The 14,611-nt window shown below is 49.6% G+C and overlaps 1 protein-coding gene across 50 annotated transcripts in view; it reads left to right on the forward strand.

Annotated features, from left to right (window-relative positions):
• Positions 1 to 7,784, forward strand: part of PCBP3 (poly(rC) binding protein 3) — a 319,960-nt gene extending 312,176 nt beyond the window's left edge. For 18 of the 50 annotated variants that reach the window (XM_070489050.1, XM_070489045.1, XM_070489054.1 and 15 more), the window contains 3 exons: positions 2,975 to 3,027; positions 5,676 to 5,845; positions 6,878 to 7,782. In XM_070489050.1, coding sequence (XP_070345151.1) covers positions 2,975 to 3,027; positions 5,676 to 5,845; positions 6,878 to 6,914 — 260 coding nt within the window. In that variant the 3' untranslated portion in view covers positions 6,915 to 7,782. Of the gene's footprint in view, positions 1 to 2,974; positions 3,028 to 5,675; positions 5,846 to 6,877 lie in introns of those variants that run through there. The other 32 variants (XM_070489059.1, XM_044750978.2, XM_044750977.2 and 29 more) reach the window with 10 other exon arrangements.
• Positions 7,785 to 14,611: the final 6,827 nt, after the last annotated feature.

Here is a 14,611-nt window from a genome sequence, read left to right on the forward strand (position 1 = left end):
AAAGAGCTCCTAGGAGATCGCAGGGTGGTGCGTGGATTTGTAGATCCCATTTCCCAGGGCATGGAGCAGTGGGTGCGGCTCACTGACATGTCATTTGGGAATGAAGCCGATGGAAGCGCGTGGCCTGGGTACAGCGGGTTCCCTGTGAGGGAGGCACCCCATCTCTCATCTCCACGTGGGCCTCTTGAAAACCTGGGTCAGAGCAGAAGAGCGAGTGTCCAGCTAAAGGGGAAATACAGGAGAGGAGCATTTCCAGTGGGTGTTAGTTATCACCCCCATTGATGTGGTCTGGGCTTCAGGGCGTCACTGAGGCTGGAGGAAGTCCTGAGACTTCCCCATAGGCTATGTCTGCCCCTCACCCCTCCCTTGGGACCGTGAGGGCCCAGCTGTGCACCACAGAGAATCGGAGGCATCTCTCCAGGCCGAGCCGTCAGCTCTGATGCTCCGCACACTCATGATGGGTTCCATCTTGGTGCAGTGTTTAATGAAGTCAGGGCAGAATTTAATGAATGAAAATTAGAGAAAATCATTTATAGAATGTTTTTTATTAAGGAAATGGATAGCAACCCTTACAAAGTTTATATCTAGGTGATAACACACGTCTATACAGCCCTCTGCAGTTTATAATGTGACTTCATATAATTACCCAGTGATGGTCTCCTGGAGATGGCCTGGGGACCCCAAGAGCTTGGCTTGCCCAGAGCACACTGCCACCACACCTACCCCTGCCCAGCCATCTACCTCCCCTGCTACGGCCCCTCCCAACACAGCCTTCAGTGTCTCAGGGATGTGGGACATGTATGCACAAGGCCTTGTTAAGATGTCCTCGTTATGACCTCCCTCCTTGAGATCCCCATGGGACCCACAGTGCATGTGTGTGTGCACACACATGTCCCACCACAGCCAGTTAGGTAGGGTGGACAGTGACAAGAGGTGTTTGCTTGTTTGACATCATCCTGAAGGCAGATGTCGCCATTGCTTCCAGAGCAGGCTTGTGTTTTTGTTGGAGAAGCATTATTCACATCCCAGTGCATGGAACGTCATTGTCTCAGAGAGAGATACTCACTACTGGCTACGTGATTCTGAGTTACATGAATACGAGTTTTAAACAGATACGTTTTCCAATTATTAGTTTAATTTCAGTACTTAAAAAGAACCCTGATACTTCCCTCCCCTCAATCAAAATAAACCAAGTTGAACAGATATGACTCGAGGCTTCATGTCCATCCCAAACCAGGCTGTTCAGGAGTTCCAGTCTGGGACTCAGGACCAAGGAAATCTCTTAAGTGACATTTTAATGTCATTGTTTATGGAATATGTGTAGATGGCCGAACAACCAAATAATTGTATTGAAAAGATCTTTGTTAAAAGAAGATAAAGGATAGAAACTCTAAGTTTAGATATGCAAAAGAAAAATAACAGACAATTTTGGATGAATTGGTTCATTCAGCACATACCAACTGAGCCCCTGTGCTCACTGGGCCCCAGAACAGCCCTGCCCTCATAGGGTCACTCTTGGCAGGGGGACCAGTGACCAAGGTGCATCTGGTTTTGGGGACACAAATGCTGTGGAGGAAGAGGGTTGTGAGCCGTGGGTGGATGGGGAGAGGAGATTTTGTATGGGCTCACCCGAGCCCAGGGATCGAGGAGAGCAGGGCAGAGGCTAGGGAGGCAGAGACAGTGCGGCTGAACACAGGACAAAGGAACCAGGTCGCCGTGAGGAAGTGGGAGCCTGTTGGGCTTTGAGCAGTCTGCGTCTGACCTGCATTCTCTTGGGAGCCCTCTGGGCTGTATGGAGATTGGACAGAGGGGCAAGGGCAGGGGTGGACCAGCGAGGGAGAAGTGTGGGGTGGGAAGAGGGCTCAGGTTCCAGAATATTCAGAAGGTACAGGAGCTGGGTGTGTGATGGTTGGCTGTGGGTGGAGAGAAGGGGTGGAGCCCAGAGCTCCAGGGTCTGGACTAAGCTGCAGGACCCGAGACACCAGGACCATATCGGAGGGAAGAGCAGGGTCTCAGCTATGGTCTTTGGGTTGGAGATGCCTCAACAAAGAGGTGGAAGCACTGAGTACAAGGGAGCATGTCTGCCTTGCTGTTTGTCCCCGTCAGCGCCCCAGCACAGCACATTGTGCATTTTCTTGTCATTGCTTCCAAAGCAAGTGTAGATCCTGTCCTTGAACTCTTCAGAAGTTGTCTTTGATTTGGTAGGTCCTAAGCTGAGATTTGTAAAGATAAAAATTGGGGGCAGGGTGATAAATTATGCCAGTCTTCCTCTTCAACATAGGATACACGTATAGAAATGCACAGTCTACCAGTGGGCCCAGCAGTTTAGTTTTGAATCAGTGAAGTTATCAGGTCTCCCTGCTCCAAACTGGAAGAATTGCACAGTGGGCCTGGTCCACAGAGCTGGGCTGCTCAGGGGCTGTTGGGCAGAGCTGGGTCCAAAGGGAATGAGAGGCAGCTGATGCCACAGTGGGCGGGTGGTCCACAGAGGAGGCCGCACACTGTTTGGTCTGGGAGAGGGAAGAGCAGAGAGGGACCAAGCACAGAAGGAGAACGGGCAGCCGGGGTCCATATGACCAGCATGGCCCAGGCCCTAGGTGTGCCGAAGAGGCCCCCACGCACAGGCCATGCCCCAAGAGCCATTTAACACAGGTCTTCCCAGGGTGTTTATGAAGGGTGTCATGAGAGGTTGTACAAAATGGTGGAGGAGTGAGGTCATGATGTGCCCAAAATGAAAAAGTGAAATGCCACTCTGCTTGGCTTTCTTTGTTTTGAGAGAAGCTGGGACTCAGGAGTTGGGTTGCAGTTGGGGACTGAGAGCTCACAGGACCCTGGGCCTCCAGCTGCACTGACCCTCACCCTCGGGCCAGCCCCTGGCCCTGGTCTGCCTTTGTGGGCCAAGTGTGGGCCGGGCGCCAGGGTGCAACGTGAGCAGCCTTCTGCCAGCCTAACCGTGTCCCCTTGATGTACCTAGGTCTGGACGCCAGCCCCCCGGCCAGCACTCACGAGCTCACCATTCCCAATGATGTGAGTATGCCTGGAGCCATCACCCCCCCCCCCACCTTACTGTGTGAACTCTCCCCTTCCCTCCCCACTTTACACAGTTTATTGCCCGTGAAAGGGACGTGATGTCACACCCCTAAGATACCAGACAAGAAAGGAGTCAATACCGGGCTTTAGGGTTTATTCAGAATTTAGATGCCAAAGCTGGCTGGGAAGGCTGAGGGCCTCCACTGACCCTGTGTGAAGGCACGGCCCTAGTTCAGGTTGAGCCCTGGAAGGACGAGAGGTGCAGGAATGCTCCAGAGTGGACCTGACCCATGCACCCAGGGCCCCTGGAGGGTTTAGGATTCTCTGTGAGTCTGTTCCAACAGGATGTCAGGATATCGCAGGTTTGCCTGGATCCCTGTACGCAGCGCCCACTGTCTGTTCTTGCCTCAGGCTCAGCTGAGGGTGTGGCCTTGTGAGCTCCCCTCCACACACTCAGTCCTCCCCAGTACCATCCAAGCATCCTGAATGCTTGGATTATCCTAAGAATGCTGACTCCAATCCCCAAACCAAGACACCAGGGCAGGTGTGGGCCACATGAACTGCAGGGGTCACTGCTGGAGCAGCATGGAGAGGCCACCATGTGGGGACACTGCCTTTCCAACTCACATGTCTATTGGCCTTTTCCACCCTAGAACTGAGGCCTTCAGGAACCTTTAGTGCTTTGCCCTTGCTTCGGCAGGGTAGGAAATGCTAGCCCTGTCTCCTCCCTTCACATGGACTAACCCCAGGAAGCACAGACTTGTAACTTCAGGGGAGATGACCCATCCTGAGTGTGGAAGGACATGGGCATAGGGCAGGAGGAAGAGAGGCAGAAGAGAGGTGAGGAGCACCCAGAGGAGAGGATCTTCCAGAGAGACCGTCTTCATTGGGCCCCTCATGCCTGCTGCAGGCTGGCTCCCACACAGGCCAGTGGTGCCTGTCCCAGGCCTCCTGCATAGGGCCCTTACATCCTCAGAGGGAGAAGGTCTCTGCTTCTAAAGGCTCCTGACACTGTCCTCACTCTGTGAATCATCCTTGAGCAGCGTGGCTCTAGGCTTCACCCACGTTCTACCCTGTGGGTTTCCTCTTTTGTAGGCTTTTACCTAAATCACTGTTTTGCCAACACCAGGTCTCTTGCTGTTGGCCAACCCTTCGTTTTAAAGCTGAAATGAACCTAAAAGGCAAGAGGATGAAGCTCCTTTGGAGAGTTGATATGCCTGTCTTCTGTGGCCCCCTCCCAACACATTGCTGCCACCCCTCCTCCTGGGGGAGCTCCCAGAAGGAGGCTTCCTTTCTTGGATCTGTGTGCCCTACAGAGCATACCCCTTGGTCCTTCCTGGCAGAGAGATCTGGCTATGGACAGGACGGGGAGGGAGCTGAGCAGCTGGGGGACAGGAGTCTCTGGACTTTTGGAGAGGCTGTGTCATGGTCAGTGAGGCAGCTGGTCTAACCTAGGAAAGGAGCAGAGATGGCCTTACAAGTAAGCAGAACTGAAACTCAAGGGGTCACCTCAGGGACAGGAGCTAGTTCAGATGTACCTGTGTCCCCAGTGAACTGTTATCAGTGTATAGGTTCAGAGTTGTTTCTATTTGGAAATGGATATCCTTCCTGCATGCCTGGCCCAGCTCCTCCACCCAGCACCTCACTGACATGAACACAAAAGCGTGCTCCTAACACTGATTTCACCACAAGTGCTGACACCGTTGGCCAGGCTGCCTCGCCCACTGCCACACGGGAGGTGGAATTAGAAGCCCACTCCACTGGCCCTACTTGTCCGGCCTCTTCTTTCTGTGCTTCCTCTCAGAGCTCTCATCAGCGCCTCTGTGTAAATGAAGGGAAAATTGAGAGGTGCCTACTCTCCTCCATGGAGGCTTCCCTGGGGTCCAAGTTGCCCCCACACAACAGGGGAGGTTTGGAGGAGCCTACTCAGTGGCAACTCTGCTGCCATAGACAGATAGTCTTAACCTCAGGCTGCAGTCCGGCCCCACCATGGCTGTTCCTGTGTCCTGGGGAGGCCCCGCCTCTTGTCCCTCTTACTGCTTCAGTTTCAATGACCACCTGCTCCTTCAGGTGGCTCAGAGGGCCAGAGGCCACAGCATCCCATCTGTAAACAGAGGTCGCATGATAAGGAGGAAAGGGAACATCTGATGTGTCCTCAGAATTTTATCCAAGTTCATCAAAAGACAGGGTTTAGGCAGCAGTAAGCTTTATCCTGGCTTCAAACACCCCACTACCATGAGGATGCCGCCAAGAAGGCATTAACATGGCCTCGGCCCTGGTGCTAGCATCCAGCCTCCAGAGGACACCAGGAGAGGTGACCAGCCATGTGGCTCTCCAGTCTCTTGATTTGTCGGAGCTTTGTGCATTGAGGCACTGAGCAGAGCCAGGTGCCGCAGCGCCCATCCCTCCAGCAGGAAGGCAGGCGCACACTCACGCCCTCTCCCATCCCTCCAGCAGGAGGCTCATGCTCGCCCCCTCTCTCAGGGTGGCCGGTGCTGCCTCCTTCCAGAAGCACGGATCGTGTGGTATAGAGTAGATAGACCAAGGCTGGGCCTGTCCCCACAGGCTTTCCCAAGCTCTGTGCATGCTCCACTCAGGGCTGCTGTGGGCTCTTCTCTAAGAAATCCCTCCCTCCTTTTTTCTAGCTAATAGGCTGCATAATTGGACGCCAAGGGACCAAAATCAATGAAATTCGACAGATGTCTGGAGCCCAGATCAAAATCGCCAATGCCACAGAGGGGTCGTCAGAGCGCCAGATCACCATCACAGGGACCCCAGCCAACATCAGCCTTGCCCAGTACCTCATCAATGCCAGGTGAGTGCTCGCGGAGCCCTGTCTCTGGTCCAACAGGATGCTCAGAGAACCTGGCTTGCCATGGTCAGGAGCCTGGACCATGTCCTGCCTCCCTCTGGGGGCTTCTCTTTCCCTCCTAGTTGTGGGGGTGGAGTGTGATGGAAAGAGTCTCCATGTAGACGGGGGCCTCACACCCTCCTCTGCACTTTCACACTGAAGAGTCTCTAGTGAGGGGCTAGGTGGTAATAGACGAGAGCATTTCTGGGGCCTTAGGTCAGCCACACTCTTGGGTTAACTGAAAGTTAGCATGAAGGGTTATGTAGTTTCAGAGAATACATTACTAGATCATTCGGCTTTCACACATCCTGTGGTTGTAAAGACCCCCCCCCCGCCCCCACCCAGACTCTTGCTGAGCAATGCATCAGGGAAGTGTGTGAGGGTCAGAGGTTATGCTGCTGTGGGAGTTGAGGTCCTGCGGCAGGGCCACATTCACAGCAAGGAGCCTGAGAGCCAAGGATGACACTCCTGGCCACGCCTTGGCCATTCACTTTGGCCTCCCTGCCAGGACATGTCAGTGAACATGAGGTGACCACACGTGGGGAGGTGGGACCGAGCAGGAGGGTGGGAAGGGGCCCCTATCTTCCCTCCACCTGGGGTGAGACCCTCCTCCCTAATCCAGAAGGTAGAGCCAGGCTCGCAGGAGGCTCAAGTGGTCAGGGAAGGCAGCCCGCCAAGGGCAGTGTGACTCTGGTGCCCCTCCCCGAGTGGTCGCCGTGGAAGTTGTGCTTGTCCACATGATTATCGTCACCCCCCTGATGTGGGCCTTGTGGGCAGGGAAGAATGGTCCTGTGGATCTGGCCCTAGTGGGTCCTCCTCCCTCTGCTTGGCTTTGGTTTCCAGCTCACGGCCACTGAACAGTGACCTGGGCCGACCCATCACGACAAAGAGAGAGATGCAAAGGCTGTGAGGATGCCACAGGGCCACAGGTTTTGTGTTAAGCCTGTTTTATGAGGAGGTTGTGACCTGCCCTCCCTGTGTCTTTGTCTCTTCCAGGCTGACGTCTGAGGTCACTGGGATGGGCGCGCTCTAATCCTACCCAGCGTCCCCCAGGTCCGCGAACCCGCACCTCCACCCGGCTCGCACACTCTGTACAGACCACCTACCCTTCGTCCAAATATAAATAGAGGTTTTCTTTACTAACAGAAATATCTATGCCCTAGAGATCTGCACATACCAACAAAGCCCGTTGATATCCATCTCTGTGTGAGGTCCAGGCTCTGTCTCCGATTCTGCTCTGTACATTAATTTAGGCTCCGCTCTGTTGATGCATTGGCATGCAGTGTTAATTATTTTAAACGTTGGGGGCATTCCCATCTGTGACATTCTAGAAACATTTTTCCTTAGTGTCAGTATACCTGTTTAAGAGTTGGTTTGGTGTTTTGACAGCACTTCCTCAGCGTCCTCTCCTAAGCCATCTAGAACCATGGTTGCTTTGAGTTGCCCCCCACCACACCAGCCCCACCTGCTGACCATGTCCCCTCACAGCCTGTGCTGATCTTGGCTTACATGTCCATGCAAGTCTTGTGCAGTCAGGGGGTGCCTTTCCCCTTGTTCCCAGGGGAGGAGAATAGAGGATGCGCAGTCCTGACCCAAGGTGCAGGGTGAAGTGGGAGTGCTGGGACCCTGACTTCACGGGGATGTCACGTGCTGGGGAGGCATATGTGGCCCTCGAGGGGCTTCCAGGGGGGCTGGAGAGCGTGGACTGGCCAGGAAGCGCCTCTACACCTTGTCGGAGTTCAATAAATGTCGTGCTCTGCCCCCCACTGGCTCTGACTCCTCTCTGTGCCCCCTCTCGCACATGCACACTTGCATGCACACGTGCACCCGTGAGGCCTGGCCTTGGGCTGGCCTGCTGCCTGAAGAAGATGCTCTTTCTCCCTCGAGCTAAGGTTTCCCCCTCTGTCTCCAGCCCCTTTTAAGAGTTTGACTTGCGCAGGTTGTTCTAGTTTTCCTTTTGCAAAACTGCCTCAAATGACAATAATGAAAACTCTGTTTTATCCTGGCACCAAAGTACCAGTTTCTATTTGTGGAATTTGCCTCTTCCACTGCCATCGTGGGCATGGGAGGCCAGGCTGCGCATGGTGATACCAGCAGCTTCCTAGCTTCATGGTGACCCATTCACGGAACTGTCTACTCGGCTCACCTTGTAGCAGACAGGCTGCTCACCTGTGCTCACCTTTAAGGAGCCCACTGTGCCCCTTCTGGATGCTGAAGCCCTGGGTGGGACACAGGCCCAGGCACAGGCAGGCCCCACCCTCCTTCAGGGCGAGCAACAGAGGACCCTGGCCTGGGGCAGAGGGGAGGCTCAAAGGCAGGCAGAGACCACAGCATCTCCCAGGACCCATCAAGCATCCAGTGCCCAGGATGGCCTGCTCACAATGCCCACCTCTCACAGGAGAGAGAGCCTGCCTGCCCTGAGTGGAAGCTGCCCTGCTTCCCAGACTCTGGCCAGGCCTCGGGTGCTCACCCTGTGTGCCCAGGTGGCCCGGACACACTGCCCCTGCTCTCCTCAGGGTCCTGTGGTCCAGAGTCGGTGCACAGCATAGCAATGCCTGGCCAAATCAAACACTCAGTGGTTTGGGGCCTTGCAGTTCACTCATACACCTGCTGGACTCGTTGGCCATGTAGCAGCCACCACTCAGGCACGCAGGCCTTTCTCTGGGCTCCTCTGTCAGAAGAGGGCAGCAGATAACCAGTAGACAGGGTGAGTAGGTGTCTTAGAAAGAGAAAGATGCTGTGGAAAGAAGGTAAAGCCAACAGTGAGGAGGGCATCGGAAGTGCAGTATTAAGTGGGTGGCAAGGTGGGCCCTTGAGAAGCTGCGGGCCGAGGCCAACCTGAGGGGAGGCATTAGCTGTGCCCCAGACTGGAGAAGAACAGCAGGTAGAGGGGTGCCAGCGCCAGGGCTGGAGTGCCAGAGCTGGTGCAGGTAAGGAAAGGAGGACAGGAGGGCGCAGGAGTGAGAGTGGGGCCAGTGGAGCGCTGGAGGCTGTGGGAGCTGAGGGAAAGTGGAACTCAGGCCAGGAGCATCGGGTTCTGGAAGCCTGTTGAGGAAAGCACTTAAGGATTCCCGACAGATGGGATGTGGGCTATGAAAGAAAGAGGGTCCAGGCGGACATGACGGCTCTTGGTCTGAGCTTGGTGAGAGGTGCGGGAAGATGGGAGCCAAGTTCTGACCAGTGAGGGTTGAGGTATGCCGGCACCACTGTGGAGATGGGGGCTCTGAGGTCTGCAATTGGAGCCCAGTCCCGGCGGAGAGCTGTAGAAGCAGCAGCCCAGGAGCACTGAGGGGGCTCCACGCAGGGCACACAGCAAGAGTCAGGAAAGAGGGTGCCGTGCCCATGCAGACCAGCTCGGGGCCCGGGGTGAGGCCTGGAGGGGATGCCATGTGATGGGCATGTCACTGGCCCCAGGTGATGCCTGGCACCCTGAGCAGCTGGGCCCCCAGGGAGCAGCCACAAACCACAGGGAGGAGGGGTCAGTCAGGGCGGGCTCACACTTCAGTGTCTACAAATCAAACTGCTATGAACATTTACATACAAGTCTGTACGGACACGCTTTCATTATCTTGGGTAAATATCTATGAGTGAAATGACTGGATCATATGATAGGTTTATGTTTAACTTTTTAAGAAACTTCTAAACCTTTCTAAAGTGCTTGTACCATTTTACACTCTCTCCACAGTGCACAGGAGTCCCAGTTACTCCACATCCTCAGCAACATTTGGTACGCCAGTCTTTTTCATTGTAGCCATCCTAGTGGCTGTGAGATGGTATCTCACTGTAGTTTTAATTTGCATTTCCCTTATGACTAACGATGTTGAGCATCTTTTCATGTGCTTATTTGCCATCTATACCTTCTTTGCTGAAGTGTTTGTTCAAATCTTGTGCCCATCTTTTAATTTGGTTTCCTTATTATTGAGTTTTGAGAGTTCTTTATATATTCAGGATGTGAGACGTTTACCAGATATTTGCTTTGCAAATATTTTCTTCCAGTCTGTGGCTTGTCTTTTCATTCTCTCAATGATGTCTTTTGAAGAGCAGAAGTTTCTAATTTCGATGAAGTCCATATTATCAATTTGTTCTTGTATGGATCATGCTTTTAGTGTCATATCCAGGAAATCTTTGACTAACCCAAGATCACACAGATTTTCTCATACGTTTTCTTCTAGAAGGCTTGTAATTTTATTCCCCTGCTGAATTGTCTTTGCACTTTTATCAAAAATCAGTTCTCCCTGGGGCTGACCCAGTGGCATAGTGATTAAATTCATGTGCTCTGCCTCAGTGGCTTAGAGTTCGCCAGTTTGGATCCCAGGTGCAGATCTACAGACCACTCATCAAGCCATGCTATGGTGGTGTCCCGCCACATAGAAAGTAGAGGAAGATGGGCACGGACGTTAGCTCAGGGCCAGTCTTCCTCAGCCAAAAGAGGAGGATTGGCTGCAGATGTTAGCTCAGGGCTAATCTTCCTCAAAAAAAAAAACCAATTATCCATATTTGTGCAAGTTTATTTCTGGTCTTTGTTCTGTTCCAGTGATTGATTTATCTGTCTCTATGACAACAGCACACAGTCTTGATTGCCATAGCCTTATGATAAGTCTTCAGATCAGGTAGTGTCAGTCCTCCAAGGCTGTTCTTTTTTTTCAAAGTTGTTTTGACTATTGTATGTCCTTTTTGTATTTTCATATGAATTTTAGAATAAGCTGGTAAGTTTCCACAAAAAAAGTGTGCTGGGGTTTTGATTGTGATGGTGTGGAACCTGTTGATTAATTTCACAATAATTGACAGCTTAACAATTTGGAGTCATTTGACCTATGAACAAGGTGTCTCTCTCCGTTTATTTATGTCTTATTTAATTTCATTCAGCAGTGTTTTGTAGTTCTCAGTAAACAGGTTTACAAATCTTTTGTCAGACTTATCCTGAAGTATTTCGTATATATTATACTGTTTTAAACTGCTTCAACTTTACAATTGTTCATTGTTAATACATAGAAAGACATTGATTTGTGTATATTATTCTTATATCTTACAAGCTATGCAACTCACTGTTATTGTGGAGTTGTCAATTTCTCCTTGCGGTTCTATCTATTTTAGCTTTGCTTGTTTTGAAACCTCTTGTTAGGTGAATAACATTTAGTACTGTTATGTCCTCCAGCTCAACTGACTTCTTTATTATGAAATTGCCTTCTTTATCTCTGGTAGTGTTTTTTCTCCGAGATCTACTTTGTCTGATATTAACATAGCCACTCTAGCTTTCTTTAGATGAGTGTTAGCATGATATATTTTCCATTCTTTTACTATTAACCTATTTGTGTCTTCTATTTAAAATTAATTTATTATAGGCCTAGGTTTTTTTAATCCAGTCTGATAATCTCTGCCTTTGCATTTAGATCATTTACGTTCAATGTGATTATTGATAGATTTAAGTCTATCATGTACTCTTTGTTTTCTGTTTGTCTCATGTATTCTTTATTCCCTTTTTCTTCATTTTCTGACTTTTTCTGGATTCACTTAATACTTTTATGATTCCATTATATCTTCTTTGTTGGCTTATTAGCTATAACTCTTTATTTTGTTATTTTTGACTTAGGGTTTGTAAACTTTTCACAATCTACTTCAAGTAGAAGTAGATTTCACACTTCACATATGATATAAGAACCTTAAAAGGGTCTACTTTCATCTCTCCCCTCCTGGACTTTATACTGTTGTCACACATTTTACGTATACATCTGTTATAAATCTCATATTACATTGTTATTATTTTTGTGTAAGAATTTATCTCATATTTTTAAAAGAAATTTATGTTCTGGAGCTGCCAGAATACGTGATGAGGAGATGTAGTGTGTCGAGGTGCACAGAACCTCTGGCCTCAGCTGGACGCACCTCCTCATAGTGCTGCTGCTGGTGTGAACCCACACAGTGTGCTGCCTGAGTGATGGCATACTCTGCTTTATTGGCATGTTCCAAATGAGAGGAGGCTTCTCCCTTGACCAGAGAACAGTGAGGACTCAATCTTCTGCTTACACATTTACACGCCTGAGGATTTGGAGAATTTTCCGCCTATTGGCTTTTCTACCAATGGCTGAACCATTCAAAATTTGTTTCTCGCACAACGAGAAGGACCTACAACTAGAATATGCAACTATGTACTGGGGGGCTTTGGGGAGAAGAAGAAGAAGGAGAAAAAAGAAGATTGGCAACAGATGTTAGCTCAGGTGCCAATCTTTAAAAATAAAAAAATTTTTTTCTCCTCCACTCCTCACATATTCTGCTGCCAGGCACTTCCACTCTTTGTTCTGTTTCCTTGATAGAGGGTTTACTCTCTCATCTTGATGGTAATAATAATAATAATAATAATAATAAATGTATTAGATATTTTTCATCAAGTCTCATGTCTCTTACGCTCATTTCTGTTCTTTCCATTCTTTTGCCTCTATCTTCCAGTTTATTAATCATTCATTTCTTTTAGTCCAATCTACTGTCAAACCCATCGATTGAGTTCTTAGCTTCATTTTCAGTTTTAAAATTCTGAAAACTCCGTTTGATTATTTTTGTTAATTTCAATCACAGTTCATTTAAAGTTTTTGTCTGGCAACTGTATCATCTGGAGTACCTGTGGGTCTGTTTCTTTTGTCTGTTTTTTCTCATATTTCTTGGTGTGCCTGATGATTTGACTGACTGTCAAACGCCCTGTTGTGTATGAACACTGTGAACAGCAGGTTGCAGAGGCTCTGGATGACTGATTTTCCTCTACAGGTGTTTCGCCCTATCCTCTGCTGGACTAGGGATGGCCCCCCTCTATCTAATCAAGCTTGGGGTACAGATTTTGTAGGACTTCATCTACTTCTGGTTCACTCCTCTCTGAGCGTATGGCCCTCAGATGTCCCACTGGAAGCCTAGGGTGTTTACCAAGGTCCTTCTTCCTTGGAAGGTTGTGAACTTGGATTGTTGTCTGGCACCAGGACACTACGGAAAACTCTGCCCAGCTTTGGGCAGTTTCTGTTTGGCTTCTTAGCCTTTTGCTATGTGAAGATCTGGAGTTGGCACATGTCCTGAAGAGAGAACCAGTGTGATGAAGAGGGATTGGTCCTCTATACCTCTTTGCAGAGGGAAGATGCCATAGGATGCTGAGCTCCCTCACAGGTTTCCCTTCTCTCCAGGATCCCAGCCCCTCCATTTTGGGCTGCTTCAGAAGTTCTCTAGTACCTTCAATAGGCTTTTTTTAACCCGACTTTCCTAATTGTTCCTGGTGGGGGTGTTTGTCACAGCTGGAACTAGGAGTCCCTGCCAGTAGACTTGAGGGCTTTCAAAGAATTTCATGGTTGATATAAAAATCTCAGGAGGCAGGATTTTTTTTTTAATTAATGCACTGAAGATACTAGTACTCAGTAGATTAAACTCTTTGTGAGAGTTATGGGAATATCCAATTAGTCAACAAAGACTTGCAACAGGTTTAATTCGTCCAGTTATTCCAGATGGACATCCTTTATCCTTTAGCATCAGTTTCAGCAGTTCTATCGAGGAAAGATAATTTCACAAAGCTAATTAGACCCAAAAATCACCTTAGGCTTGAACATACACTCAAAATCAGAAGCAACTTCAGGTTTGTTACAGAACTCAGCTCCCACTCTGATTTATCTGAGGATGTGAATGAGCTTGGAGGTGCTCCCTTGAGATGAATACTTGATTAACTACAGCTTGCTGGGGCCAGCTATCTTTGAAGCGTTTAGATAAGGTGGGAAGCAGGGCAAGCAGGGTAGGGGAGGAGGAGGATGGAGGAAGAGCCTGGCTCCCCTGAGTCTGCAATGGATGGGTTTCAAGTTGATGGTGTGGAGTAGAACTTTCCTGCAAGTGTTATTTTGTATTTTTAGATGTTTCCACTGAAAGGACCAGCAGCAGTTCGGGAAATGCCCAATACTTAACCAGCTCCACGTCAGACAGCAGCACCCCCAAACTCACAATTAGGCTCCAGTTTGTGCTTGCTCTGTGCATTGATCCTGTAACCCTGGGACGCATCTCTACTGTGGTTACTGAGAGCTCAGTAGACGGCGCCTTGCCCTGGGATGAGAAGGACTGAGGAGGACAGCCTGGGCAGGAAGCCGAGAAATAGAGTTCTCTGCCCAAACCAATCCCTAATTTACTCCAACTTAGGGTGCACTCACCTTGACCTAAAGTGAAGTGACACGCAAGAGTCATCTTTCCTAGGAGAGGGGGGACGCTCTAAAGAAATTGCTTGTCACACAGGCACAGCCCACGGGGCTGCAGCAACACCAGGTTGTCGGGTTGGTATTTGGTCAGGAGCCATGGACAAGCACCACTGCTTACCTTGAGAAATTTCACATTGGTCTGAGGTTTAAGTCAATGATTACTCTTCCTGCTCCATGAAATCTATGACTATAAGTAATACTAACTTCCAGTTTTGACCCTAGAATGTACAATGTTATAAAAATATGTAGCATAAAGTTAGGCAAAGATTATTTTGACAAGAATAAAAAGTTTCCTGCTGAAAGAATTAAGACGAGGCGTTATTAGATTGATTAAAGGATGTGTTACCATGGCAACAAATAAAACCAGTCTCACTTGAGCATGTCTTCATGCCTACATTACGCAGGATGAGTAGTGATATTTGGCACCCTAAGCTTTCCTAAAATTTCTGGCTACATTCAGGATCATCTAGAGGGTAAATTCTCTTCACTCCACATCTGGAAACAGAACCGACCGTGTCACCTT

This window comes from Equus asinus, chromosome 18, assembly GCF_041296235.1.
Source record: "Equus asinus isolate D_3611 breed Donkey chromosome 18, EquAss-T2T_v2, whole genome shotgun sequence".
Classification (NCBI taxonomy): domain Eukaryota; kingdom Metazoa; phylum Chordata; class Mammalia; order Perissodactyla; family Equidae; genus Equus; species Equus asinus.